The sequence below is a fragment of the Thermoascus crustaceus genome (genome assembly GCF_041956765.1).
Source record: "Thermoascus crustaceus strain CBS 181.67 unplaced genomic scaffold VTN00scaffold_1, whole genome shotgun sequence".
Lineage (NCBI taxonomy): Eukaryota > Fungi > Ascomycota > Eurotiomycetes > Eurotiales > Thermoascaceae > Thermoascus > Thermoascus crustaceus.
Window position 1 is genome coordinate 2,831,807 of NW_027192527.1, and position 27,823 is coordinate 2,859,629.

At 47.3% G+C, this 27,823-nt stretch overlaps 11 protein-coding genes across 11 annotated transcripts; 6 read left to right on the forward strand and 5 right to left on the reverse strand.

Moving 5' to 3' along the window:
* Positions 1 to 4,642: 4,642 nt before the first annotated feature.
* VTN00DRAFT_977 (uncharacterized protein) lies at positions 4,643 to 5,805 on the reverse strand (the record flags this gene model as incomplete). The annotated part of the gene is made up of 2 exons (XM_069436761.1): positions 4,643 to 5,464; positions 5,584 to 5,805. The coding sequence occupies 2 exons, from the start codon at positions 5,803 to 5,805 to the stop codon at positions 4,643 to 4,645; spliced, it is 1,044 nt and encodes a 347-aa protein (XP_069291679.1).
* A 567-nt stretch (positions 5,806 to 6,372) lies between these two features.
* VTN00DRAFT_978 (uncharacterized protein) lies at positions 6,373 to 7,911 on the forward strand (the record flags this gene model as incomplete). The annotated part of the gene is made up of 5 exons (XM_069436772.1): positions 6,373 to 6,419; positions 6,542 to 6,621; positions 6,700 to 7,413; positions 7,471 to 7,802; positions 7,861 to 7,911. 5 exons carry the CDS (start codon positions 6,373 to 6,375, stop codon positions 7,909 to 7,911), a joined length of 1,224 nt encoding a protein of 407 aa, XP_069291680.1.
* A 15-nt stretch (positions 7,912 to 7,926) lies between these two features.
* VTN00DRAFT_979 (uncharacterized protein) lies at positions 7,927 to 8,579 on the reverse strand (the record flags this gene model as incomplete). The annotated part of the gene is made up of 4 exons (XM_069436783.1): positions 7,927 to 8,010; positions 8,084 to 8,143; positions 8,199 to 8,258; positions 8,547 to 8,579. 4 exons carry the CDS (start codon positions 8,577 to 8,579, stop codon positions 7,927 to 7,929), a joined length of 237 nt encoding a protein of 78 aa, XP_069291681.1.
* Positions 8,580 to 9,233: 654 nt separating this feature from the next.
* Positions 9,234 to 14,302, forward strand: VTN00DRAFT_980 (uncharacterized protein; the record flags this gene model as incomplete). Its single annotated transcript, XM_069436795.1, has 7 exons — positions 9,234 to 9,368; positions 9,453 to 9,585; positions 9,638 to 9,827; positions 9,883 to 13,744; positions 13,795 to 13,868; positions 13,925 to 14,139; positions 14,193 to 14,302. The coding sequence occupies 7 exons, from the start codon at positions 9,234 to 9,236 to the stop codon at positions 14,300 to 14,302; spliced, it is 4,719 nt and encodes a 1,572-aa protein (XP_069291682.1).
* Positions 14,303 to 14,972: 670 nt separating this feature from the next.
* On the forward strand, positions 14,973 to 15,924 carry VTN00DRAFT_981 (uncharacterized protein; the record flags this gene model as incomplete). The annotated part of the gene is made up of 6 exons (XM_069436806.1): positions 14,973 to 15,143; positions 15,274 to 15,347; positions 15,412 to 15,556; positions 15,617 to 15,653; positions 15,722 to 15,783; positions 15,856 to 15,924. The coding sequence occupies 6 exons, from the start codon at positions 14,973 to 14,975 to the stop codon at positions 15,922 to 15,924; spliced, it is 558 nt and encodes a 185-aa protein (XP_069291683.1).
* A 63-nt stretch (positions 15,925 to 15,987) lies between these two features.
* On the reverse strand, positions 15,988 to 16,708 carry VTN00DRAFT_982 (uncharacterized protein; the record flags this gene model as incomplete). The annotated part of the gene is made up of 3 exons (XM_069436817.1): positions 15,988 to 16,189; positions 16,250 to 16,398; positions 16,526 to 16,708. 3 exons carry the CDS (start codon positions 16,706 to 16,708, stop codon positions 15,988 to 15,990), a joined length of 534 nt encoding a protein of 177 aa, XP_069291684.1.
* Positions 16,709 to 17,517: 809 nt separating this feature from the next.
* VTN00DRAFT_983 (uncharacterized protein) lies at positions 17,518 to 19,277 on the reverse strand (the record flags this gene model as incomplete). Its single annotated transcript, XM_069436828.1, has 6 exons — positions 17,518 to 17,569; positions 17,635 to 17,839; positions 17,895 to 18,049; positions 18,101 to 18,132; positions 18,184 to 18,651; positions 18,705 to 19,277. 6 exons carry the CDS (start codon positions 19,275 to 19,277, stop codon positions 17,518 to 17,520), a joined length of 1,485 nt encoding a protein of 494 aa, XP_069291685.1.
* Positions 19,278 to 20,484: 1,207 nt separating this feature from the next.
* Positions 20,485 to 22,300, forward strand: VTN00DRAFT_984 (uncharacterized protein; the record flags this gene model as incomplete). Its single annotated transcript, XM_069436839.1, has 4 exons — positions 20,485 to 20,624; positions 20,698 to 20,778; positions 20,859 to 22,117; positions 22,203 to 22,300. The coding sequence occupies 4 exons, from the start codon at positions 20,485 to 20,487 to the stop codon at positions 22,298 to 22,300; spliced, it is 1,578 nt and encodes a 525-aa protein (XP_069291686.1).
* Positions 22,301 to 23,429: 1,129 nt separating this feature from the next.
* Positions 23,430 to 23,789, forward strand: VTN00DRAFT_985 (uncharacterized protein; the record flags this gene model as incomplete). Its single annotated transcript, XM_069436850.1, has 2 exons — positions 23,430 to 23,525; positions 23,577 to 23,789. 2 exons carry the CDS (start codon positions 23,430 to 23,432, stop codon positions 23,787 to 23,789), a joined length of 309 nt encoding a protein of 102 aa, XP_069291687.1.
* A 379-nt stretch (positions 23,790 to 24,168) lies between these two features.
* Positions 24,169 to 26,337, forward strand: VTN00DRAFT_986 (uncharacterized protein; the record flags this gene model as incomplete). Its single annotated transcript, XM_069436861.1, has 1 exon — positions 24,169 to 26,337. The coding sequence occupies one exon, from the start codon at positions 24,169 to 24,171 to the stop codon at positions 26,335 to 26,337; it is 2,169 nt and encodes a 722-aa protein (XP_069291688.1).
* A 626-nt stretch (positions 26,338 to 26,963) lies between these two features.
* VTN00DRAFT_987 (uncharacterized protein) lies at positions 26,964 to 27,619 on the reverse strand (the record flags this gene model as incomplete). Its single annotated transcript, XM_069436872.1, has 3 exons — positions 26,964 to 27,107; positions 27,198 to 27,328; positions 27,448 to 27,619. The coding sequence occupies 3 exons, from the start codon at positions 27,617 to 27,619 to the stop codon at positions 26,964 to 26,966; spliced, it is 447 nt and encodes a 148-aa protein (XP_069291689.1).
* Positions 27,620 to 27,823: the final 204 nt, after the last annotated feature.

Below are 27,823 nucleotides of genomic sequence, written 5' to 3' on the forward strand. Positions count from 1 at the left end.
GAAGCTGCCGTACTACACGTGATCGCGGTCTCAGCACGGAATGTCCTTAAGGCTGCATGCATACCTCTATTCCATCTAATATCCATGGTATGTTCCTGACTGGGCCAGAAATGTACTTGTGGAACAAAGGAAGTTTTTCTTTTTTATTTTCTTTTCTTCAGTAGTTGCTGTATTGTATATGGGGTAGAAAGCCCGGCACTGGTTAGGCAGTGCATTTCTGATAATAGTTCAATGGTGCTATGGCATGGTGCGACTGCATTTTTGAAGACCTACCTACTGGTCCTGATGCCTACCTACCTACCTACCTACCTGGTAGGTAATCGAATATAATAAGTACAGAACCTAGGGTCAATCATAACACCATTGGCAGTGCAGTTCAAAATGATGTGTTGCAGAAAGAAGCATAGCCTTTTTGGAAAGGCGGCATCCATGCTAGTGGGAGACGCGACAGTGCCGAGGGGCTGTGCCCAGACAGATGAAATTCCAGTTTTCCAGATCTCGACCCCCCGTGCGCCACCGTCTGGACGCGGACTGGAGATCAATCACCATTACTTCTTTTTCTTACTTCCGTTTTTGCCAAAAAAGTGCATTCAGATGCCCTGAATTGTCACGCGGCTTTTGTTTCTGCCTCCGTTCTGTTTTCCTTTTGTTCGTAGCCTCCGTCCAGTGGCCCTAGCACTTCGGTCAAGAGTACCTATATAGTCTGTAAGTGGGAGGAATTGACTCCTTTTTCGGCGTCAGTCAACGCTGCTTTCAGTGTCACTTCCACTTATGTGACAGATTGACCTCAGTGCTTTCTGAAGTCAGCAAGGGCAACTTTAGTGTTATGGCCAACAAGGATACGTGCTGTCCAACTCAGCGATATCACATGAAACAGCCTGACTGAGGCTGGATGCGGAGATCTGATCATGTGATCATGTGAACAAAAGAAATAGAGCCCAATGTATCACAGAGACTATCATGAATGATATACAGAATGATAAATGGAGAATAAATTAGATAAAAGTGTTTATTATTTAATGTAATCAACAGCCGAGCCGTCCACACGGCCGAACCATCCACTTTTGCATCAACTTCCAACTATCATTCTTCAACATGTTATTTTTTCACCCCTACCATACAAAATGCCTCTTTCTCAAGAAAACCGAATTCAAATGGCTATTGAAGCTTATAAAAGCAAAAAAGTTTGATCAAAATCAAGGGCTTTTGCAATATTTGGTGTGCCTAAATCTACTTTTCTCGATTGGCTTAAGGGAATTAATCCACAGTCAGAAACACACGCCAATTGTTACGATCGACATGGACAACATGGACTTGCATAGGAACGGGCACTACCCCGCAGGATAAATATCTCTAGTCACGTGGAACTACCATAAGGGACTACCATGAGGTGGTAGTCAGGATGGTAGTCACTACCATGAGATGGTAGTCAAGATGGTAGTCAAGATGGTAGTCAAGATGGTAGTCAAGATGGTAGTCAAGATGGTAGTCAAGATGGTAGTCAAGATGGTAGTCAAGATGGTAGTCAAGAATCATGTATATAAAGACGCTCCTTAACCATGGGGATTAGGACCCCGTGGTCAACTCAAATAGCAATCCTGATAGTAATATTGCTAGTAACGACCTAATCATCTATCTTTTCCCTTGTCTTCTGTCCTTCAAGATAAACCCAACGAACCTCCGCCTAAGAAGTCTTAGGCCCGTCGTTACACCAATGGCCATAAATTGACAGTCCTTGAGGAAGAAGTCCTTGTTAAGAAGCTGCTAGATGCAGATAAATTAGGCTTTTTAATTTGGCCTGAGTTTCTGCATGGAATGGCACAGATTTTACTTCACAGGTGTATGCAGGATCCTACCACAGTTCTTGGTGTCAACTGGGCTTCTTCCTTTGTTAAGCACTGTCCTGAACTACATACAAGATATAATCAGAAAATTCAATATCAGGAAGCAGAAGGATCTAACTGTTATAAAACAGTGGTTTGAAGTTGTATATGCAGCTATTCAAGAACACAGCATACATGAAGATGATATCTGGAATTTTGATAAAACTGGCTTTGCAATGGGACTCTGCTCAACTTCTAAAGTTATTACTTCAGTAGAGTGTGGTGGAAGACCTCAGAGAGTTATCCAAGAGAATTGTGAATGGGTCACCATTATTGAATGTGTAAGCTCTAAAGGGATTTCTATACCACTAGTGGTTATCTTAAAGGCAAAAGAACAACAGACTGCCTGATATTAAGAACCTGCTCTTCTTCCAAATTGGTGGATTGCAACAAGTGAGAATAGCTGGACAACAGATAAAATAGGCCTTTGCTGGCTAAAGAAGGTGTTTAGTTTATATTCTAAACACTATTCAACTGGTGTGAAGTGGTTGCTTATTCTTAATGGCCATTCTAGCCATCAAACTGCAGATTTTGATACTTTCTGCAAGGAGAATGCAATTATCCATCTTTGTATGCCTCCACATATATCTTATCTTCTACAACCACTAGATGTTAGAGTTTTTGGGCCACTTAAATGTGCATATGGGAAATTGACTGAGTGTAACGACGGACCTAAGACTTCTTAGGCGGAGGATCGTTGGGTTTATCTTGAAAGACAGAAGACAAGGGAAAAGATAGATAATGAGTTGTTACTAGCAATGTTAACTATAGGATTGCTATTTGAGTTGACCACAGGGTCCTAATCCCCATGGTTAAGGAGCGTCTTATATACATGTTGAACTCTGCTTCAGAAATACCTATCCGGTGGATCATGACCATGGATGGATCAAGGGTCAGGTTGGATCAAGAGGTCGGACGGATCAAAGGTCCTGATGGATCATGGCCATCGCTCTTGATCCATTGTCACGTGATAGATTCTCCCCCTCACTGTCTTATCGGAGATTCCTAGGCTGTGCCATAACACTGAGGGGATAATGGCAGCTGGAAACAATTATATTGATAAAGAGGATTTTCTGCATCTATATCCTTCTGCACATAAGAAGGTTTTTAATCAAAAGAATATATGCAGTGGCTTCACAGGAGCTGGTCTTAAGCCACTTGATAAAGATCAGGTTCTTGAAAAGATTACTTTTCAACTTTGTACACCAACACCATCACTTCTTATTGAAGGTTTAATCTTATCTGCTTTTCAAACATCTCAGAATTCTCATTAGTTTGATCACAAGATTTGCAGCTTGCAGAAAAGCCTGCAGAAAAGAAAGCTTTCTAGCAGTCCAGTATCTCATATTCAACATCTTGAAAAAGCTGCACAGATGGCAATAAATATAAATCTTCTTCTTCAACAAGAAATTAAGGTTCTACAGGCTGAAAATGAGCAGAAGATAAGAAAGAAGGCAAGATGGCATGCTACTCTAGGAAATGATGTCTTTTTATCTGTACAGGAAGGTCAAGATTGTATTCAGCAGCTTGATACACAGGTTGAGGAGCAGGTTGAAGAGCCTATATCTAGGCCTTGCAAGTGAGCTCCACAATGCTGCAGTGGTTGCAGGACTGTTGGACATATAATACAAAATTGTCCTAATAAATAGCTACATATTCTACTACTAGATAGTCTAATTTTTAATGGTGTTGGTGGTTGAAAAGCTTCAAAAACAGGTAGGGTGAGAGAAAGTGGACAGTTCGGCCGTGTGGACGGCTCGGCCGTTGATTACATTAGTGTGTATCTAGTTCTTTATGCTCAATGTTATATTGTTACTTGACTATATGTCAACAAATCAGCAGGCTAGTCCACTATTAAAAAGTCATTTTTGACAGACACTCTACTTCTAACTATTTGTGTTGTGTTATTATAAGAAGGGCTCCTAAATGGAGTTCCCTAAAAAGAGAAACATTGGTGCCCAAATTGCATAGCAGAACTATAGTGGTGCAGCAGCACATTGAGGAGTCTGGACTCTGTTATGCACGCCGTGCACAGTGTGAAACCAGAAGTAGTGGCGCCAGACCAGATCGGGCAATTCACAGGTGGAGCAATTACTCTGTACAGATACTTCATGGCCACATCATAATTTAGACGATGAAGGATGGGAATACACTACAAGGGGCTTGGCATGACCAGCAAAGAGCAAATTAACTTACCGCGGAGCTATTCAAGGCAGAATACAAGTACAAACTCCCATCCACCATAACTGTATTTCGCAAGTACAGACACCTCAAGGAGAAATGTTCACAGACAATCCATTCCCCCTCTAATACGGAGAGAGTAGGAATAACATGACATGTGTGTTCCACAATATGTAAGGAGCGACTTATCCTTGTTGATTCAAACAGAACAGTTGTAGACATAAACGCACCTGCATAAGGAGAAAGTTTGACAATTTTGTGGCTAATGGCAGCATTGACCATGGCATGCCGCATCTCCTACTCTTCGTCCGTGCACTGAGAACGTAACAGAAGCGGACCATACTTCTGCATGGATTGCTCGCTTGTCGAATCAGGCCCTAAGGCCCAGTGTCGATTGAGCGCAACTTTCGGGACGTCGAATGAATAAGACCCATTTATAGGAAAAGAGGAACTTTTGCACGAATCGGGTCTCGGCTGTCGATAAAGCATGATTAGTTTGTTGTCGGATGGATGACTCTGAACTGGAGGGTGAGAGAAGAAAGGAAACAGTGGAAGGAGCTCCGATGTCTTGCTGTTCGCTATCCCTTCATTACCGTCGCGGGCGCCAATCTTCCAAGTTCCTTGAGTCTTTTTACCTGCTCCTGGTTCCCTCCTGTCCTGCCGTTATCATTACAACCCGGCGGGAGGACATATAACTCGGTATTCTGGCTGTTCTGAAGGGCGACACTGGTATTCTCGGTGCGTTTAGCCACCTTTCCTGATTTGGTCTGTTTACCTGACATTTGGCTGACAGCGCTCTTCCTTTTGGTGCCAGCGCCAGAGGGATGTCCGCTATCGGGAGGTTCGTCCCCATGGTGTGAATCGCCAGGCCCGCCACCAGGAGGCAGGTTGGGGCGCTGATCCCGTATACTCGGAGCCTGTGGGACACCGCTAACGATATTGAAATCGTCACGACGCCGAAAATAAAGGTCATGAAGCAACTGCAAATCTTGGAAAGTATCATCACTAGACACTTCGGCTCGAAGGCTGCCTAGGGCAGCTATCGCTTTTCTTAGCGCAGCTATCGGAGCACCGTGCCAAGGCCGCTCGCGAGAGGGATACTCATAGACCGGTTTCTGGAGATCCGGAGGAAGATCAACATAGAACTGTTTCAAGAATATCGGAGTATATAGTTCGCCAATAGAGCCTACAGGGACGAGTCCCTCCGTAACCTGCCGACTGAGATATGTAGCTGCGTCGGGTATTTTCTTTATTGGGACCCGGCCCTCTGCTCGCTCGCGGCGTCTGCGTTCTCGATCCTCACACTCGAACTCAATAAAGAACTTGAGATCGGTCGGATAAAGAAATCCAACCTGGATCCTGAGCGCAGTCGAAATTCGTATGGCAGTGACCACAAAGCGCTATGGCGTTGTGCGGGCCAGTAAGCTCGAAATCTATGAAGCCACCGGCGAACAGAACTGAGATCTATAGAACGTGAGTTGATTGGCATAATTCTTTATGTTTGTGGTAGAGATGATACCGCAGGATCGGACTTTGCCAAAACATGTGCTGCGTCTGGTGGCGTGTCTCCACAGAGCCAGCAGCGGTCTCCTGTGAGTCTCCTGGCTTCCAACTTCGTGCTGGGGGGAAACGAATCAGAAACGTTCTTTTCGCTGGACGTTTCCATCCCCTCTTTTCTACTGCCTTTCGATTTGGGTACAGGGAGAGGGCATAAAGACCCGTTGTCTGCTTGGTCAGCCATGGTCACGTTTGTCAGCTTATTGTCGAACAATGCGGATGAATGAAGATGGTCATCATACAGGTACATGATCAATTGCTAGCGGTCCCGGCATTAACTTTAGTGATCGAATAGGAAGCCTCGGTGTTTACGATGACGGGAAGGTACAACTTTGATGAGACAGGAGGACAAGCGCAAGTTGAATTATTGCGGCGTTGACATCATCAGTGTGATCACGTGGCCTGGCAGCCTGGATATTGGATGTCGCTCTATCAAAGCGGCGAGGACAACGCCTAACCAGATCAGGCAAAACTTTGCGCTCTAAACTGGAAGAGGCAACTCCCCGACTTACGGTATACCTAGGTAGTATCCACCTTGCTGTTGTTGGGTCGCGCTGCGTCTGAAGTGCTCAACAGCCAACGCGCTCGTCCCGCCAAGCCCCTCGGTCCAAGGGCGCTAAGGATCCCACCAAGCCAGTATTCGAGACCTCAAAAAAAACCAGAACATATCAAAATCTTTCCCAACCCTCAACCCTCTTCTTTCCTTTTCTCATCCACCTAGCCACTATTCTTTTTGCTCAGACTATTCGCCATGTCAGAACCGATCAGGAATAAGAAGGCTGACTTCCCGGTTGCTCCGTAAGTCCCGTCTTTGCCTTGCTACCCCTCTACTCCTGGGGTCGATCGGGTTACCTCATCCGTCTTGTCTGCCGCTTGTGTACGAGTAAAGTGGTGTGATTGCTAACTTATGTCCTTAACAGAACCCCTCAGAACACGCCTGCGAACAACGCTCCTATCTCATCCCATGCTCAACAGCCCGGTGTTGCCAGCATCAAAGAAGGTGAGTCTTGTTCGATTGCCGTCTCGTTTGCAGTAGTCGTTTGCCACCCCCTTGGTCAACTGACATCTTTTATCACAGAGAACCTGGACCATGCAGCAGCAGCCTCACTTTTCGCAAGGAATCCCGGACTCGTCTCTATGATCCAAGGCAAGCTGGGCTCTCTTGTGGGCCGCTCATCGGGATACATCGAATCGCTTCCAGCACCTGTTCGCCGCCGTGTCGCTGGTCTAAAGGGTATTCAGAAAGAACATGCGAAACTTGAAGCCGAATTTCAGGAAGAGGTTCTACAGCTTGAGAAGAAGTATTTTACGAAATTTACACCCCTCTATCAGAGACGTGCTACGATCGTAAATGGAGCCGCGGAACCGACCGACGAAGAAGTTGAAGCTGGTAAGGGCGAAGGTGAAGATGAAGATGTCAAGGAGGATGAAGAGGAGCCAAAGAAAGAGGCTGCCGAGCCGGTAATGTCCGGAATTCCGGAGTTTTGGCTGTCTGCTATGAAGAACCAAATCTCTCTTGCAGAGATGATCACCGATCGAGACGAGGAGGCGCTCAAGCATCTCATCGATGTCCGTATGGAGTACCTGGACCGGCCAGGGTTCCGTCTCATTTTCGAATTTTCCGAGAACGAGTTTTTCACAAACAAGATCCTTACCAAGACCTACTTCTACCAGGAGGAGAGTGGATATGGCGGAGACTTTATTTATGATCATGCTGAGGGTGACAAGATCGACTGGAAGGCCGATAAAGACCTTACTGTCCGAGTGGAGAGCAAAAAGCAGAGGAATAAGAGTGAGTTTTCGGCATTTTCCTCAAAAGGCTTTCAGCTAATCTAGATGTGTCTTTCAGGTACGAAGCAAACTCGTGTTGTCAAGATAACTGTGCCCACCGAATCCTTCTTCAACTTCTTTTCGCCTCCAAAAGCCCCGACTGACGATGATGACACCGTTGCCACCGACATTGAGGAGCGATTGGAACTCGATTACCAGCTCGGCGAAGACATCAAAGAGAAACTCATTCCTAGAGCGATCGACTGGTTCACCGGTGAGGCTCTACAGTATGAGGAATTCAGGGATGAGGATGATCAGGATGAATTTGAAGGTGATGAAGATGATGATGAGGAGGATGAAGATGATGACAGGAGGTCGGACGGTGATGTTGACGATGAGTCTGATGAAGAGGTACGTTGGCCATGTTCACTATATTTGACTGATCTGCTGACTGTTGGTCTTTAACCAGGATGGCACTTCCAAGCCGAAAAAGGAAGCTGCTGAATGCAAACAAAGCTGAGAGGGCATTCGTTTGCTATCCAGGCGACTCCACTACAAATTCAATTGGAGCAACAATGATGCAATTCCCTGCATGTTGCATCTGCTTGGAATTAATCCCCTAATGAGATTGATATCTGTCCTTTTCTCCTATTACTAGGTTTTGAGCATAATATGTGTAATATGCGTTCTACCATCCTCTCCAGATCACCGGAGGAACGTACGGTTGTTCTACTTTCCGGGAGAGTGTCGGTCTAGGCCGAATTGTCCTCTGCAGAAAGAACTAGGACACCATTATTTTTCCTGAACGCTGATGGTGTGTGGGGAATTTACCTTTTCTTTAGTCTCCTTTATGTATCTATCGTCTACCTATCTGCCCCAAGTTAGAGACGAGCACAGCAGCCAAGAATCAGAAATCAGCCCTTCATCCTTGGTGGACCCAGCGTCTCAGTATTCTGTAGGCGAGAGGCCGCTAGAGATTTTTGAAGAAACCATCCTATAGCTTCATATGAGGCAGTGAGGAACACTGGTTGATTGTTGGTTCCTAGATTGTCCTTTGGAACATCTGGTGAACCTGAATCCCTGCAACAAGTAAATGTTCACGTCATACCTACTTAGTGGTTCAGTCACTAAGATTACCTAACGTAGATACACTACCAGAAAAGGATTCCCGATGGGAAATAGGTGCATTTGGAAGCGTTGCACAGCATGAAGATTGAATGTGGACTATGCGTTGTTTACATTATGGGGTAAAATTAAGGACATTTCTGGTGCTCTCGAACTAGACATTTTAGATCCCGGTTGAGAGCGCTGGCTTGTCCGTTGGGCATCGGCTAGCTGGCACGTACGGGACATATGCGGAGATCATCAGACCAAGCGGATCAAAGCATTCCAAGGCGCACACTCAAGAATATGCAGGTTATGATACACTGATAGGATCTATAGAACTCCAGAGAAGAAAGTGTAACTGCAGTATGCTCTGCGAGTTTTGAAGTTGTTGGGTCGTTTTTTCCCAGCCCGGGGGTGGATGCGGCTCCTTAAAGTTTCTCAGGGGTTGCGGCTCGCTAATGGCCAGCTTTAGTCCGTCCAGCGTTTCGCCCGGCCTCTAGAAACTAAGACCAGACTTCTTTCCAAACCTTAGGACTGTGGATAATAGACACTGGACAACACTAAAGCACTGTCCTTCACCGCTCAAGATTGAATCTCCAGTCCAACTTTCATCCTACTTCTAAATGCCGGATCCAACATTCACACGTGCGATCCTGACCATTTCGAGTGTCTGCAAGCCTTCCCCCGTGTCGTCCCCCGCTGAATCGTGAACGGCTACGTAAACCGAGAAGCTCGATGTCTCAAAGCTACGAGGTCGGGACAGGGGCGTGGCAGCCCGACCCGACTGAGGGATGGATTGCTTCAGAGGTCAAGGAGAAGATAGTAGATGGGGAGAAAGTGAAGCTGGTCTTTCTACTCGCAAATGGAGAGGTTCGACGATGTTCCCCGTTCGATCTTAAGATTCCATTTCTCTGTAATCTCGCGCTATGAGCTGACCGAGCTGCTTACTGGCAGACAAAAACCATCGAAACCACGCAGGCTGAGCTGCAGATGGACAATAACCCTTCCTTACCACCGTTGATGAACCCTGCTATGCTTGAAGCAAGCGAAGACCTCACCAATTTATCTCATTTGAATGAACCAGCCGGTACGATTTCCCGCGAACATTACCACAAATACCGTTTCTGACTGTCTTGAAGTCCTGCAAGCGATAAAACTTCGCTATGCTCAAAAGGAGATCTATACGTACAGTGGTATAGTTCTTATTGCAACTAATCCTTTCGCTCGAGTGGACTCTTTGTATGTCCCGCAAATGGTCCAGGTCTATGCGGGCAAACACCGAGCTTCACAGGCACCACATCTATTCGCCATTGCGGAAGAAGCCTTTGCGTAAGTCATGTATGCCGATTTCGACGTCGTGTATATGCTGACGAGAACACTACAGCGACATGTTACGAGATGGGAAGAACCAGACAATTGTAGTATCCGGCGAATCAGGCGCTGGGAAAACTGTCAGCGCCAAATACATAATGCGCTACTTCGCGACTCGAGAGTCTTCGGACCAACCCGGGAAGTATACCACCGGCAGAGCGGATGCTATCAGTGAGACAGAAGAGCAAATCTTGGCCACTAATCCGGTAATGGAGGCCTTTGGTAATGCGAAGACGACGCGCAACGACAACTCGTCCAGGTTCGGGAAATACATTGAGATTATGTTCGATGAGAAGACAAACATCATTGGCGCAAAGATCAGGACATACCTGTTGGAGCGATCGAGATTGGTATTTCAGCCTCTTAAGGAGCGCAATTACCATATCTTCTATCAACTCGTGGCCGGCGCAACAGAATCGCAGAAACAGGAACTCGGACTTTTGTCAGTGGAGGAGTTCGATTACCTGAGCCAGGGTAACACTCCAACTATCGATGGCGTCGATGACAAGGCCGAATTTGACGCCACGCGGAAGTCTCTCACGACCATTGGTGTCTCGGAGGAAACCCAGGCTGATATATTTCGGCTCCTGGCTGCTCTGCTGCATCTGGGAAATGTCAAGATCACTGCCACTCGTACTGACTCTTCTCTGTCGCCCACGGAACCTTCGCTCGTCCGGGCTTGCGATATGCTTGGAATCGACGCAAACGAATTTGCGAAGTGGATAGTTAAGAAGCAACTGGTAACAAGAGGCGAGAAGATTACTTCTAACCTGACACAGCAGCAGGCAACTGTTGTGCGAGATTCGGTTGCTAAATTCATTTACTCCAGTCTGTTTGATTGGCTTGTGGATAAAATCAACCGCAGTCTCGCAACTGAGGAGGTACTAAGCAGGGTGAAATCATTCATCGGTGTTCTCGATATTTACGGGTTCGAACACTTCGCGAAGAATTCATTTGAGCAATTCTGCATCAATTACGCGAACGAAAAATTGCAACAGGAATTTAACCAGCACGTCTTCAAGCTCGAGCAAGAAGAATATGTACGAGAGCAGATAGACTGGACATTTATTGAATTCTCGGACAATCAGCCCTGTATCGACTTGATTGAGGGCAAGCTCGGAATTCTATCTCTTTTGGACGAAGAATCCCGTCTGCCTATGGGCTCTGATGACCAGTTTGTTACTAAGCTTCATCACAACTTCGCAGCGGACAAACAAAAGTTCTACAAGAAGCCACGGTTCGGCAAATCAGCGTTTACTGTTTGTCACTACGCGGTGGATGTCACGTATGAATCCGACGGATTTATCGAGAAAAACAGAGACACGGTCCCGGATGAACATATGGAAATCCTTCGGAATTCATCAAATCATTTCGTGAAAGAGGTACTTGATGCTGCTTCTGCCATTCGCGAAAAGGATTCCGTCTCGATCTCATCCAAGCCGGTGACAGCCCCAGGACGCAGAATTGGCGTGGCTGTAAACCGCAAACCGACTCTGGGAGGGATTTTTAAATCATCCCTCATTGAGCTTATGAACACAATTAATTCCACAGACGTACACTACATCCGCTGCATTAAGCCCAATGAAGCCAAGGAGGCTTGGAAGTTCGAAGGGCCAATGGTTCTGAGTCAGCTGAGAGCTTGCGGTGTCCTTGAAACGGTTAGAATCAGCACCGCTGGCTATCCCACTCGCTGGACGTACGAAGAATTTGCTCTCCGGTATTACATGCTCTGCCATTCGTCACAATGGACTTCTGAGATCAGAGAAATGTGCCACGCCATTTTGCAGAAAGCTTTGGGAGATGCTAACCACCAGAAACGTGACAAATACCAGCTTGGTCTCACGAAAATTTTCTTCCGGGCAGGCATGCTTGCCTTCCTCGAGAATCTTCGAACCTCGAGGTTGAACGAGTGCGCAATCATGATTCAGAAGAACCTGAAATGCAAATACTATCGGAGAAAGTATCTTGAAGCTCGTGACTCTATCCTTACCACTCAGGCTCTGATCCGGGGCTTCTTGTCGAGACAGCACGCCGGCCAAGCGCGTCGGGTCAAGGCAGCCACTACCATACAGAGAGTGTGGAGAGGACAAAAGGAAAGGAAGCGGTACAACGAGATCCGGAACAATTTCATCCTCTTCGAGTCAGTCGCGAAGGGGTACCTCTGCCGACGAAACATCAGGGACAGCATAGTTGGAAACGCGGCGAAAACTATACAGCGTGCATTCCGCTCATGGCGGCAAGTGCAGGCCTGGAGGCAATATCGCCGGAAGGTTGTTATTATTCAGAGTCTTTGGAGGGGCATCAAAGCTCGAAAACAGTACAGGAAGCTGCGTGAAGAAGCCAGGGACCTCAAACAGATTTCCTACAAGCTTGAGAATAAGGTTGTAGAGCTAACTCAGTCGCTTGGATCGTTGAAGCGTGAGAACAAAGCCCTGCTCTCGCAACTTGAAAATTATGAGGGCCAGTTGAAGTCATGGAGAAGTCGGCATAATGCTCTGGAGAATCGCTCAAAGGAACTTCAAGCTGAAGCAAATCAAGCCGGTATTACAGCCGCTCGGCTTACGGCTATGGAAGAAGACATGAGCAAGCTACAGCAGAATCATACAGACGCCCTCGGAACCATTAAACGCCTTCAGGAAGAGGAGAAAATATCGCGAGAATCAATTCGCTTAGCAAATCTTGAGCTAGAGAAGCTAAAGCAGCTAAACTCTGACCACGAGAACGATAAGGCCTCCCTTCGTCAGCAGATTGCCGACCTTCAAGAGCAACTTGAGATCGCCAAGAGATCTGTGCCGGTGAATGGAGCAAATGGAGAGTCGCAGAATGGCAATACCGCACAGCCTCCTGCCAGTGGTCTGATTAACTTAGTTTCTTCAAAGAAGCCCAAGCCGAAGAGACGCAGTGCTGGCGCGGAAAGAATTGAAACCGACCGCTTTAGCGGTGCTTACAACCCTAGACCTGTGTCTATGGCTATTCCAGGTTCTACCACAAGTCGTCAAACCTTCTCTGGTTCGACATTCTCCCCGGGCTTGGACTCTATTGAAGTAGAGCTCGAGAATCTGTTGTCTGAGGAAGACGAACTCAATGAGGAGGTTACAATGGGTCTCATCCGAAATCTCAAAATCCCGCTTCCCGGTTCTAATCCTCCTCCGACTGAAAAGGAGGTTTTGTTCCCCTCATATCTCATCAACCTTGTTACATCTGAGATGTGGAACAATGGTTTCGTCAAAGAGTCAGAGCGATTCCTTGCCAACGTGATGCAATCCATCCAACAGGAAGTCATGCAACACGAGGGCGACGATGCTATAAATCCCGGCGCTTTCTGGCTTTCGAATGTGCACGAGATGCTATCTTTTGTCTTCTTGGCGGAAGATTGGTATGAGGCGCAGAAGACTGACAACTACGAATACGATCGGCTGTTGGAAATCGTGAAACATGACTTGGAAAGTTTGGAGTTTAACATATATCACACTTGGATGAAGGTTCTGAAGAAAAAGCTTTACAAGATGATAGTACCCGCTATCATCGAGTCCCAATCCCTTCCTGGCTTTGTTACCAGCGAAACCAATCGCTTCCTTGGAAAGCTTTTGCCTTCAAATAACACGCCAGCATACAGTATGGATAACCTTCTCAGTCTTCTAAACAACGTCTTTAAGGCCATGAAGGCGTATTACCTTGAGGATTCCATTATCACACAGACTGTTACGGAGCTTCTTCGATTAGTTGGTGTCACTGCTTTCAATGACCTTCTCATGCGAAGAAATTTCTTGTCTTGGAAGCGTGGTCTTCAGATCAACTACAACATCACTCGGATTGAGGAATGGTGCAAGAGTCATGATATGCCCGAAGGAACTCTACAGCTGGAGCATCTGATGGTAAGATCTTTCAAGGGATCAATTGATCTGTGGTGCTAACAAGAACACAGCAAGCGACGAAGCTTCTCCAGCTCAAAAAGGCGACTCTGAATGACATCGAGATTATTCAAGACATATGTTGGATGTAAGCCGTTCCTAATGCCGCCCTTGGACTTCTGACAACTTACAATAATCCTGCAGGCTTTCTCCGAATCAGATTCAGAAGCTTCTGAACCAGTACTTGGTAGCAGACTATGAACAACCAATCAACGGTGAGATTATGAAAGCGGTGGCATCCCGTGTCACTGAAAAGAGTGACGTGCTTCTCTTGACTGCTGTCGATATGGAGGACAGTGGCCCGTATGAAATTGCTGAACCGCGCGTGATCACTGCCTTGGAGACATATACACCATCATGTGAGCACTGTCTACGTTGTACCATTCATGAGTTGTGCTAATGATCAAAACAGGGCTTCAAACACCACGGTTGAAGCGACTTGCTGAAATCGTGTCCGCTCAGGCAATGGCTCAGCAGGAGAAACTCGACATGGCGGAAAATGGCGCACTTGGAGCTGAATGAGAATGTACATCTAGAGTTGCTGCTTTTTGCTCTTCGTGAATTATATGCTACCGATGACGATTCGTATATTGCAATTTACTATTGACACCGATATCTGACTTGTTGCATCAAACACGACGTTGGGTACGAAGAGACTTGTGCTGGTGGGAAAGACATTGTCCATATATCTTTGCATTCTTAACTAGATGCTAGCCAGGGAAACGTGTTCCCTTACCATCCACTTAATATCCGAATGACTCACTTTGCATCTTATATGAGAAGCTTTTTGGCATAGTCGTTGTTGAGTCGGAACGAAGTAGACTCGGTCGCTTCGTTTTCGTGTTATCTACACTATGTAGAACATCAAGACATTTTTACGCAGGTCATGCACGGCGATGTCTGCTTTTCGAGAGTCCTTGGTTTGATGTAATTCAAATCTAAGCCCCCGGCCGCCACCGACCCACTATAAAAGTTTTCTCGAGTTTGCTCCATTGGATTAATTCCGGGCCGGCGGGCCCTCGCCATTACCTGAACTTAAAGGCTAAATTGGTTTCAATTAGTGTAGAATTGACAAAAACAGCTTCTTGGAGCGACGTCTTCCCAGGTCCCTATCTAAGCATTCTGGTCCTTGTTTATCTTATATCCTTCAGCCTGTCGATCGATCAAGTACCTATATCAGAGTTTGTCCACCATGGCTTTGACTACTCTGAATTTCATCACTGGGAATAAGAACAAATTGGCCGAGGTCAAAGCTATTCTTGGCAACGTTATCGAGGTTCAGAGCAGAGCAATTGACGTCCCTGAGATTCAGGGAACGTCTGAAGAAATCGCACGAGAGAAATGTCGACGTGCGGCAGAAGCAGTAAGTCATCATCAGGAGACCTAGCCGTGCGATCCCCTTTGAACCACAACCACCAGCATCATCCTTCATTTTATGAGTGTTGGTTGGCAATAATATGAAAGCTTACGTACAGCGTGAACCCGATTTCTAGATAGGTGGACCGGTGTTGACAGAAGATACTGCCCTTGAGTTTCATGCCCTGAAAGGCCTTCCAGGCCCGTATATGTAAAGAAAACCCTTTGGATATATATATCACGATTTCTCTTATATTATACTAATGTTAAACAAGAAAATGGTTTCTTGAAGCACTCGGCCACGAGGGCCTTAACAAGATGCTCGATCCCTACGAAGATAGGAGCGCGGAAGCCGTGTGTACATTTGCATTCTCCAGTGGACCCGGTTCAGAGCCCATCTTGTTCCAAGGCAGGACCAAGGTAGGCAACAATGATTTTATTGCGAGTGAAGGCAGAGTCTAAAAAAATGCTTCGTTGTAGGGCCATATTGTAACTGCACGCGGTCCAACTAATTTCGGTACGTGATATGACCTCCTGTAAGAAGGAGCCGAAAAGAAGCCCTTGAGACTTACTCGCATGCACCAGGGTGGGACCCAATCTTCGAATATGAAGGTAGAACGTTTGCAGAGATGGACAAACAGGAGAAGGTATAAAATCTCAAAGACTTGAGGATCCTCTAGACTGTCTGTTCTATGATAACTAAGTTTTGTGTCAACCAGAACCAAATTTCTCATCGCTACAAGGCTTTGCTGAAACTGAAGCAATGGCTCGCTGAGACGAATGCCTAACTTAATCGAGAATTGAAGAACAGGATACACTTTCTCGAAAATTCGCCCATTGAGGCAAAAGACTCAGTCGATATTTTTTGTCTGCGAATTTTTCCATGCTTCTATCCAAGCTACAATCCTGGCGCAGTTGCTCTCTACATCGTCATCTTTTTCACTCGTTAGGTCAACCACAATCTCTTCATCATAAGCTTCTCTGGCCTCCTCTAGCAGCATTCCAAATATTTCAGCATCCAGATTTTCTTGTAGCTTTGCTTCATTATATCCTCTGTAGTAAATCGACCAGCGTCAGAACATGTATGATATTGCGGGGTTCTCCGGAGAATACCTTGCAGAGAGCCGGTCGTAAAGAATGGAAGTAGAAGGACATCGCAGGACAATGACAAGATCGATCCAGGACTTGGGAAATAAATCACAGGCATGCCAGTCGATAAGGCAACCGCCTTGGACCACCTCGTCCTCAATCGCATCTAATAACTGCCGTTTGATGCAGGTCAGAGCACATTCACAACATATGGAAAAGAAAGAATGACACTTTCTTCGCTTCTTTCGTACTTCAGGTGCTTGCTGTATGCGAACAGACAGGACACGGGCATGGTCATACCTTATCCTCATCAACGATCCAACTCTGCAGTTCCTGATCGAATTGGTCGTAGCAACCTCTATCTTTTGCAACTTGATTTATAGACAGGTGTCGTAAGCCAGTTTCTTGTGCCAGTTGTTCGCAGTGGACAGTTTTCCCCACGCCGGGGGTGCCGGTAATAATCACGTTCGGGGATGTCCTCATAGCGAACGTCCCGAGAAGAAACAAAAACTCCCTGGGTTCAATCAAACACAGTTCCTTGCTGTATCAGGATCTTATAAGTAGCGCGCCTGTTGCTCTACACGTCCTTTATGAAAAAGGATAAAATTCTCTTGGAGAGCGCCAAAGCTGCGGGTTATGATCCTGTGTTAATCTGAAAGGGGGAAAAAAGAACTGGACCCGGAAGTGAACAGCCCGCGCCTGGCCGCTCCATTCTCGATAGCATCCCCGCAAAACTTTTTTCCCCTTGTCTCCTCACCGACCAATAGACCGCCTTTAAGAACAACATGATCTATGGCCGAGTATCCATCGGATTCAATAACACCAAACACAAAATATTATAAAATAACATATCCAACTCTTTAAATTATTAATAGAAGTAGTTACAATTATAAAACTACAATAGCTTATCTCTCTACCTAGGTAAAAATTTAGCGTCTATCCAAGACACCTCCAAACCACAGCGCGCATATCACCACGGAGAGACGGAATTACATAAGTAGAAACACAGAGATTTTAAGTACCATGCCGACTTCAGAAATAGCATTACAGATTCTATGGTTATCTAAAAGATCAGATAGTCTGACCAACGATTGTAAAATAGAAATAAAAGTTGCGCGGCCTCTTCTTTGTAAGATACTCCATATCCATGACTGCTGGAACTCGCATTACGACTCACTGGCCCTTCTGCAGCTCTTAGATTACATTACTAGTGCAGGGTTCCAAGGTGCCATTGTTTACCTAGACATCAGTAGCAAGCCGGATCTCCTGATAAAGACTTTACCACCTCATGTTCATTTCTCAGAATCTCCATGGTTCTCAGATAACCCATTGCGAGAGAGCAACCTGTCACTTTTAGAGACCGCACAAGCTGTGAAGAGACAGAATGGGCGTTGGGGGGAATTTCTTACTTGAGAACTTCAAAGTCCTTATATTTCTGCAAATAAGCCGCCCCTCTTCGATATGCTTTCATTAATCGAGTTGGATCAGATGTTTTAACGGTAGTTCCAATCAATCTCTGTATCGCAGGTGACGTTTTGAACACTGGATCAAACACGAGCAGGTTTGCGCTGCCATTTTTTCGGACTTCAAAACCGATAACGGTTACAGAGTGACCTGACACGGTTTGTGTTAGCTATTCAGGCATTGTTCAAAGCGTAGAATATCTTGCCTTTGTGTTGGAGATATATTGGTGGTAAGTCAGTTTTGAAAACTTTCTCATCTCCTTCTAAAGAGCATGCTTGTCGGAAATATTCGGCCATATCCATGAACAAGGCATCATGAGCGCGCATCTCTTTCGTTTCGCTGAATGCGTTGGCTTCGCACCTACGTCGTAGGAGTCAGATTTGTTCGAAGTAAGAGGTATCCCCAACATACCGTATGCCGAGGCTCAGAAAGAGAGCTTGGGCCTGCTGGATATTAGACAGGCGTCAGTAACTACTGATCGTGTCTTGACTCACCTCAGGGGTGCCAATATATTTCCTTGTACCCCTAATACCACCAGTTTCAATTCTTCCAGTACTGTTGAAACCCATATCCCACGCTCTTTCAATCATATCTTGCAGCTTAAGAATCGTGGGTAGCATCCCGGGAAAATGCTCGTGCCCGCTTGCGCGCGAATCTTGAATGTATGAGACGAGCATTTGAATATTTCTATAGCCGCAAAAGCCGCCTTCCCTTGACATTTTGAAAACATGGCGAACTTTTGGGCTGCAGAAGAAAGCGCGTTGAACAGAACTGTCTTGTTGACATAACTGGGCAAGAACGGGTATAACGTGAGATGTCTCATTTTCAACGGCCTCGCGTCTTACTAATATGCCATTGGGGCCAATGCGGTTCGATCGAGTCACTTTCGCGCCATTCTCAAGCATTCTCCGAAGCCATGACGGCATCTGCTTCTCGTGGGCGTGAGGACCAAGTTCCGCACGCTAGGTCATAGGTTAGCGGAGGAACATCGAAGACACGACGCATTTATTGGTACCCCAAGCCTCTTTATGCCTCCATCAGCGGCATCCGCAGCTGCAAACCTTGCATCAGGACCCGTCGGACTCGGAATATCAGAAAAGGAGCTCTCACTCCTTTGCTGCTGGTGTGACATCCGCGAAGCCTTAGTCTTAAAGACTGGGCTGTGGTTGCATAAGGATGAATCGGGCTGCCTCTCAGTATCCCCCAAAGGGCAATCAGAGCGGCGAGCATAAACATCCAAAGAACGCATCTCTGTCTCGATCATCCCGGCTTCTTCATGTGCCATACCCTCCGCAATATGGAAATCTAAGTGATTTGACAGTTCAACGCTCGCGACTTGCTCTCCACGACCATGCGGGCAGTTGACATAGTCATCCAGCTGTCCTTGTTGGCTACTCGAGCAAGGAGGCTTTATGTCGTAAGCAGCTTCCTTATCCAAGTGGCTAGTGTCACTGTCTTGCTCCGCGGAAAACGGCGAGTATCCATTTTCAGGGTGACAGGGTTCAACATGTTGGGTCAGAAAGTAGCTATCGAGATCAGAAAAGTCACAGAAAGGACACGATGGGATCTCGACTACTGCGTGATCCATAGCACCTCCAGTTGGATCTCACAAGTCACAAGGTAGTAAAATGGAGGTGAGCAAAGGGTCAGTCGTCACAGTTTGGTCTTTATGTAACGATCCCACATATATGTTATCGACGTTTCCTTGGATTAGTGCTTGAGAGCCAGCAGTCACGATTGTTTGACGAGTGCATCTGGGCCCGGCATCAAAACCCGAACGGAGTTGAGAAACCTCCCCTTAGTTTCTTTTTGCCCCGAGACGTTGGAACTGATAAAACTTCTAAAGAGCTGACAACCCCAGATTTCGAGGGCAGTTGTGCAAGAAAAGAGGAGAAAAAGAATGAAAAACAGCAGCTATGTATGAGATGTGGAAGAGAACGAGGAAGTGGATGGGAGGATCTGAGCAGTACTCTGGGGAGGTTGTTTGTCTCAATTGTTTGATTCTACCTACCTAATTCGATTCAGATTTAGCGCCTCTACGTAAAAATAGTATCCCGTACATCGGTATGGACCTCGGCGGACCGTGGAGTACTTCGCTTGTCATATTCCGTCCTTGTCAATAATGAGGCAATAATCTTATCGATACGCATAATATCGCACAGAAATGGCAGCGTTCAAGGACCCTCAGTATACTGCAGTGGGCCCTATCCACTCATGTTGAATGCTTATAGAACCTCCGCGAGCCGTGACCTACAAAAAAAGAAGCTCGAAGCCTCGACTATTCATCTGCACACAGACTTGGTACAATCATCCCACAAGGCGTAATGCGTATCATATAGTACTCTGTATCTTTTGTCCCACGGCCTGGACGTCATAGGCAATAATGAGTGAGAGGGGTTTCCCCGCCACACACCAACAAGCTTATTTTCATGCATCACGGGGATACACAGGCTCCGGCTTCCTTCAGTAGTACAACTTAGGATACCGGAGAACAGCAATAGTAATATTATCAAGATAACAACAATTGCAGAATGGGTGAGTTGAGCGACAATCTCATCAGCTGCCAGCGCGGTGGGCGGGCGCCGAGGCGGTCAGCCCGTCAACCCTCTTGTCGCCGCAGCTCCGAGACGGTCCCGCGGCAGAAAAAAAGTCGCTGTTCAGAGTCATCATGCGCTCCGCTTTCGCAAATTCCCGCACCACATAACCCGCAGCGGCCTCTCCTGGCCTGCAACCTAGAAAACGAGGCACACCGACCAGCACGCTGTCTGTTCCCTTCGATTTTTGTCCTGACCAGCATGAATTTTTGCTCCCAGTCAGATCCAAACCACCCCCCGCCTACACCCAATGGCTGCCCAGACGGTCATTGGGTGGTCCAGAAGTTTGGCGGGACCAGTGTGGGCAAGTTCGCACTGAACATCGTCGATCAAGTCGTCCTGTATGCGCCACTGCATTCCCACCATTTTGTCCCGTTGTGACCATCCATGCTGATATTTTTGCACCGTATCTAGGCCCAGCCTTTCTGAACACAGAGTGGCCATTGTCTGCTCTGCAAGAAGCAGCTCTTCAAAGGCTGAGGGGACCACAAACCGGTGAGTCATGCCCACATCGCGGCCTGCATGGCAGGTCCCTTCACGCCCTGGAGACCATCTAACAATGTCCCAAATATTAGTTTGCTGCGCGCGGCACGGGATGCAGAAAATGCAGAATCACAGGAATACACCTCCTTAGTGGAGGCTGTCCGGCTGGAACATGTCCAGGTTGCTGAGCAGCTACTGAGGTCTGCCGAACTAAGAGATCGACTGATCGAAGAGATGAGCCATGAATGCACCCATGTTCTCAAGGTGCTAGAGGCTGCACAAACCCTCGGGGAAATCAGCGCGCGGTGTGTGGACAAAGTAATTAGCACCGGAGAGAAGTTGAGCTGTCGCCTTATGGCTGCGCTACTTCAGGACCGAGGGGTGGATTCGCAGTATGTGGATCTGTCTGAGGTTATCGACTTTTCTGTCGGCAATCAAGGCCTTGATCAAGAATTCTACGACCACCTTGCAGCCGTCCTGGGCAGGAAGATCGAGGCCTGTGATTCCAGGGTGCCAGTCGTGACTGGGTACTTCGGTGCCGTACCGGGAGGCTTGCTAGACAAGATCGGTCGTGGCTATACAGATCTCTGCGCCGCTCTCGTTGCGGTTGGAGTTCGTGCCAAGGAGTTACAAGTATGGAAAGAGGTCGACGGGATTTTCACTGCAGACCCGCGAAAGGTCCCGACGGCTCGTCTGCTGCCAGCAATTACACCGGCAGAGGCGGCGGAACTGACATTCTACGGGTCGGAAGTAATACATCCGTTCACGATGGAACAGGTTATTCGGGCAAGGATTCCGATTCGGATAAAAAATGTCATGAATCCCAAGGGAAATGGCACCGTGATATTTCCCGATTCGCATTCTGAACTTGAGAAGACTACACCAGGGCATGATCCAAGACTTTTCCGTACAAGGAGCTCCTGTGGTGTGTCTCAGCTTCAAAGTCCCAAGCGACCGACTGCTGTGACCATTAAACACAAGATTCTCGTGATCAATGTCCATTCTAACAAGCGCTCTTTGTCGCATGGCTTCTTTGCTGGGATATTCTCTGTGCTTGATCGGTGGCGTCTGTCCATTGACCTGATTTCCACTAGCGAAGTTCACGTCTCCATGGCCCTCCACTCGGAAATGCCGTTGCTGAATGGTGTTGGTCGGGACGAGTATCAGATCATTGATGAAGACCTACGAGGAGCAATACAAGACCTGAGGAAATACGGTACAGTCGACATTATCCCAGAGATGGCGATCCTCAGCCTTGTGGGGAAGCAAATGAAGAACATGGTAGGTGTTGCTGGACGAATGTTCTCAACCCTAGGTGAAAACAATGTCAATATAGAAATGATCTCGCAAGGTGAGAGGACCATTTTAGCTGCTGTGTTTTCTGTTGAGTGTTGAATTGTGACTTACTGACTTCTTTTCTTTTTTTTTCATCCAAGGCGCAAGCGAGATCAACATCTCCTGTGTCATCGAAGAGAGGGATGCAGATCGAGCGATAAATATTCTTCATACGAGCATGTTCACTTTTCTGGACTAGTCGCTGCTATTTTCCTTGTTGTCTGTAATCCTATGACTGTCTGTGACGGTCGAAATGGAAGACAGGAGGGTCCTTTCTTGAGCAGTAACGTGTATCCTTTTGCAGGGCGCCTGGCCTCTTGCAGGTCTTCGGAAGCAGTCTGATCCATGCTCAAGGCAAAGTCATCTCAGGTAGATATACACAGGATCCTCCGGATCTCGCCCTCTGCAGGACGGTTGCGCAATCTTTACACATTATATCGAACTTGGTTGGCTGACTAGGTGCATTCTGGTATTTTGCATGGAATCGGCGTTAGCTCACTTCATATTCGCTTTCGTATGTACAATGTGGTTGTTGGATGACATTATGTTCGTCTGAGGGCATGGTTGGTGGCCCGGTGTCCGACATTCCCCTTTTAATTCCAACTTTGTGTTCCATTTATTTATGTTTTGTTCCAGTCAACGGCTCAGTGAGGATGACGGAGTACAGGAACTAAAAATTTTCTAGCTGTATATAACTCTTTGACATATATAACAATAGACATGAATATAGCCATAAACAAGTTGATGTAAGCAGCCAAGTTAAGTGAATTTCAGGCCGCATGCGGTACATAGGAGTGTATGACACACAGTATACAGCACAGCTGCCGGTCACTGGTTCCAAGCACTGAGGGTATGTGCTGCTGGGAACGGAAAGCAATTCGAGTAACTGCTGCATCGGACTATAACCCGGTGGACCACGGCACCGAGCACTAAGACATACCTTAGCTAGGTACGTAAGGCGCCTAATGGCGAATATGGACTATGGACTATGGAGCAAGCGTATGAGGTCATGGATGCAGTCCGTCCCTCCGTACTTGGCAAAAGGACAGCGTGCAGTAAGGGGACTCTTCGTTGCGGCCGCTGGTGATTGGACGGGGCCCGAAGCTAGCCCTAGACTCAGAGGGGGTAAACAGCTCCGCGTCTGAAACCAAGTGGCGTTCCGATCATCGTTACCGTACGGGAACCCCCCGAGCGCCGCGTGAAGACGCGTTCTCGACGCGTCCGTGACCAATACCATACAATCGGCGTGCCACGTCCCAAGATCTTCCGACGGGGCGCTCCTCTCTTTCTCCCATCAAGCATCGGCATTATCATCGTTCTAAGATCCTATGCGCCCCATTCCTTCAACTTCCTACCCACTCATCCTCGGACCACGGAGTACTACGTACCTGGCCTGGGGTTATACGAGTCAGAGCAGACACAGTGTGAGTGTAAGAGAGAAGAGAGCGCGCGCACAAGGGAAGGGTGTGTGAAAGTCAAGAGGCAGTGCCCCATCACAAGTCCATCTCATTCCTCCCTTTCCTTCCATCCAACTCTTCCTTATCACCTCTCTTTCCCATCTCTCATCCCTTCCCCATTGTTCTGTTCCATCCTCCTTTTGGATGCCGACTCATTGCGTCCACTGCCAGCGGTCTCTTTATCTGTACTTTAGCCTGCACCCGGAGATCCTAGTTTCCTCGTGGTCCTGAGTTCCGCACTCGATGCGCTTCGTTGGTGCCTTGGTGTGTCTACAGTCACTTTGCCAAAGCCCGTGCGTGCACTGGATCACACCGCGACTTCAACTACCTTGGGTTCTGGGTTATCGAAGACAAATCCCTTTCACGGACTGACATTCAGCTTGCTCCAACATTTCGCCGTTGTTTGAACTCACGTTTCAACATTCCCTGATCCTCACATAACTGTGACAAATCCGTTTTTATCCCTCGCTACTTACTAGAGTCAATCTTCGGACTGAAGGTCAAGTCGAAGACTGCTCATCATCAACGGGTCTCTCAAATTGTGTTCACGCGTCGAATATCTCAACCTGCGTAGCTCGCTGTCAAAATAACCGGAATAGCCGTCTAGAAGATGGCTTCGACGCGTTCCCCGTCAGCTGCACAGGGTCTCCTGAACGTGTCTTCGGCCCATGAGCAGACAGATTCCTCATCAAAGCAGTCCGCTCGTCTCCAGCCCTCTCCACTGCCTTTACAACCTGTTGAAAACGCCTCTTCTTCTACACAAGACTGCACTTTGAATCCGCCCTCCAGTGGTCCTCATCGACCATCACCTGTCAAAGCGCATTGTCGACCAAGTTCGTTACACTCGGAGCAAGGCAAGCTGGGCTTTGTTCCCATTACAGCCCCTGCTCCCCAAATGTTCACCACAGATTCTCCGACCAAGAAAGCTCCCTCCGCTACCTGTGACTGCTCTTCCTCGACACAGCAGCCGGCCCTGTTCACCACGTTCTCAAGCGTCACCTCAGATCAATCGCAGGAAAATCAGCCCGAGAGCGGACCAAGCAATGACAGGTTTGCAGATTTTCCCGATCCATCTTGCGGACTCAAGGCTCCTCTAAAGAGGACCCTAATGGAAGCTGCTCCTCTGAAGGATCGATCTACAAAAAAGCCAAGACGCGAAGAGGCTCCCGTTGTGTCTATACCCGAGCCTCATGAAATGCCTGTCATTGAAGATGATGGCACAAAGCCACCGTACAGTTATGCAACGTTGATCGGGATGTCGATCCTACGCGCACCAAATCGACGCTTGACGCTTGCACAGATATACAAATGGATCTCGGACACCTTTTCGTTCTATCGTACTAGCGACCCTGGCTGGCAGAATAGCATTCGACACAACCTCAGCTTAAATAAAGCATTCGTTAAGCAAGAAAGACCGAAGGACGACCCGGGAAAGGGGAATTATTGGGCAATCGAGCCTGGGATGGAAGCGCAATTTCTCAAGGACAAGCCTCTACGCCGTGCCACGTTATCGAGCAACCCTCTTCCTGCAGCGGGTTCGCAAACAGAGCCTGCTGTTTCCGCCCAAAACCCCGGCACAGCCATGTGGAGGGTTCCACCACCACCGGCTTGCCCGCCTGCTCCCCAAGTCGCCAAAAATGTGGATTTATCATCCGATGCCACAATACCTGCCTCTGATCCAGCTCTCCAGGAAGATAGTGGCGATGAAGGGACGAATGCCGCCGGTGTGCAATCTCATCCTCCGCGTTCTTCTCCTCCCCAAGCCATCCATTCATCGCCCCCTGTTGCTCCACGCTTTCTACGTCAGGGCACTCCTCCCACGCCGTCCCGCCCAGTCACATCTTCTGCGGCCGTCTCTCGTCCACGGAAGCGCAAATCTGCGGCCATGAATGACAGTGGTTACTTTTCGTCGCTGGAATCCTCAGCAATGAGACCAAACAAGGCTGGTCATATCTTAACCTCAGACCTGGACATTGAACCACCGCGCATCAAACGGGGCCGAGCAGAGGAGGAAATTGCACGGATTCGGAGTTCTTCGCATGACATTAGTCCAAGTCACACTGGAGCATCGAAGCACTCAACGGTGCTGGCTGGCTCATCCCCCCTTCGAGGAGAGTACATTAACATGCTGCCTCCTCCACTTACGCCAGTGATAAAGTTCAAAAAGCCTGCCAAGCCTCCGCCATCTCTGTCGCCAAACACCAATTTACGAAATCACCGCAAGAAGATCCAACAGATGGTCAATTCTCCGATCAAGAGTCTGGGGCTGGGTGACGAAGATCTTCCTTGGAGCCCGGCATTTAACATTCAAGACGAGACTTTTACGCCGAATGACAACTACCAGATACATTTTGATATTTTTGCGGATCCTGTCACGAACAATGTCTCTACGCCGACTGTCGGATCGCCCGAAAAGTACCCAGCCAAACGCACTCGGGTTAATTCTATTGGAACACCGGGAAATGTACTTGCAGACATCACTGCCGTGAGCGGGAATAGCCGAATGAATACACCCTCCATGTCGTCGAACAGATGCAAGAGTCTTGCTTTTCCTGACTCCCCATCGAAGTTACCTGATCCTGGTCGGTTCATCGATGCCACCCACGATGATTTCTTTTCATTCAATCTCTTTGACGAAAGCCCTGGTGAGGTTGATGGAGTTGATCTCCTCCAAGGGTTCCAGAAGATCGGTGGAGCTACCAGAGATGAATCGTCTACGTCGAAAGGGCACGGAGTTAGACCGCATCTTGGTCATCGGGACAATACATCACTTTTTTGAGCTGCCTCTTTTCCTCGATTTTGGCTTTTGCTGTTTTGGCGTTTGGTCAACCTTTGTAGTCGGAAGAGAACAGCCTGGCTAGCGCATTGGAATTGGTTCCAGTGTCCTTATTCCTACAACGAAACGAAATAAAGCATAAACAAACTCATGGAGGGTCTTGATTGCTTTTATGAGGTGTTTGGTGCACTGAAATTGATGCGGGCTTTCTTGGACCAAGACAGGGCCAGAATATTTTTGGCTTTACTCAGTTTGCCAAGTCTGAGACGATCTCCTTGTTATGACCTTGACGACACCTGCTAAGATGTACATGAACAATGCCATGGGTTTATGAGTCGACTTGATTTGTCTAATCCTGTTTTGGTTTCTTTTTTTTAATATTTTACGTACCCCTAGCTTGACGAAATTAATTGTTCTAAATTGGACATTCGCTGCTTTCTTCACTGCTGTTTTACCTCTCCTAGAACCCAGATCACTATCTATTCATAATGAGTCAGAAATCATCCTACAGGGTATTGAAGTCATTATTCCACTACTGACACAGTAAAGAGAGAGAAGGAACAAAACACCGTTTTTCCCAAGTTACCCGGACCTGAACGCCTTGTAATGTGAAGAAGTGACGATAGGAACTAATCACTGCTAGCACAACCTCGACACCCACAATTCACACATTGAATCGTCTGATCTTCCTTAAGTTGTGCTTTCGGAACTCGGCAGATGCATGTGGCATTAAAGTTCGTCTCCTTCGTCTGGATGCATCGTAGACAGCAAAGCTAGATTCCGACAGATGTCAGTTGAAATCAAGAATGGCCATCAGTTCGTCATAGAGCCGGGAAAGGGGCTGGTGGAAAAGACGCATGTACCTTTTCGTAGCCCTGCTTCTTCCACTTGGCGATCAAATTGGCATCTGCGTAGTTGTTCTTCAGCAGCCAGTCGTACAGTTGCTTCGATATAGCCTGCTTCTCGTAATATAGGTCATATATGTATCTCGAACCTTCGTTTAGAATCTCTACCGTCAGCGTGCTATTTAATAAAATGGACAAATCCCCCCTCGTTTGAACTCCAATCCATGAAGTTAATTTTGAGGATGCCTAGCAACGAAGGAAAACTCACGTTGGTGACTGATCTGAAAGATAGGCCACAAAACCTCATGTCTCTTTTTCCCCTCATGAGATGCATTCTCTGCATCCTTCATCTTGTTACTAAACTCCAGCAACGTGTCCTCTATGTCATCAAAGCCGGCTGGTGGAGGTTTGCGATTGCGGGATGTACGGATAGGAGGCATTTCTCAAGGCGCCTTGGTGAAGAAAAAAAGAGAAGGACAGATTCTAGGACTGCAGTAAAGAAAAGAAATAATATTTCTCTTCAATAAAACTCTGGGACTAAATCTGAGTTGAACAGCGCTTTAAGATCGACATGGGTTCTGCTGCGACATGGTGGCGCTGAACCACCCAAGCAGGACTCGTACGCTTTTCTGCCATATGACACC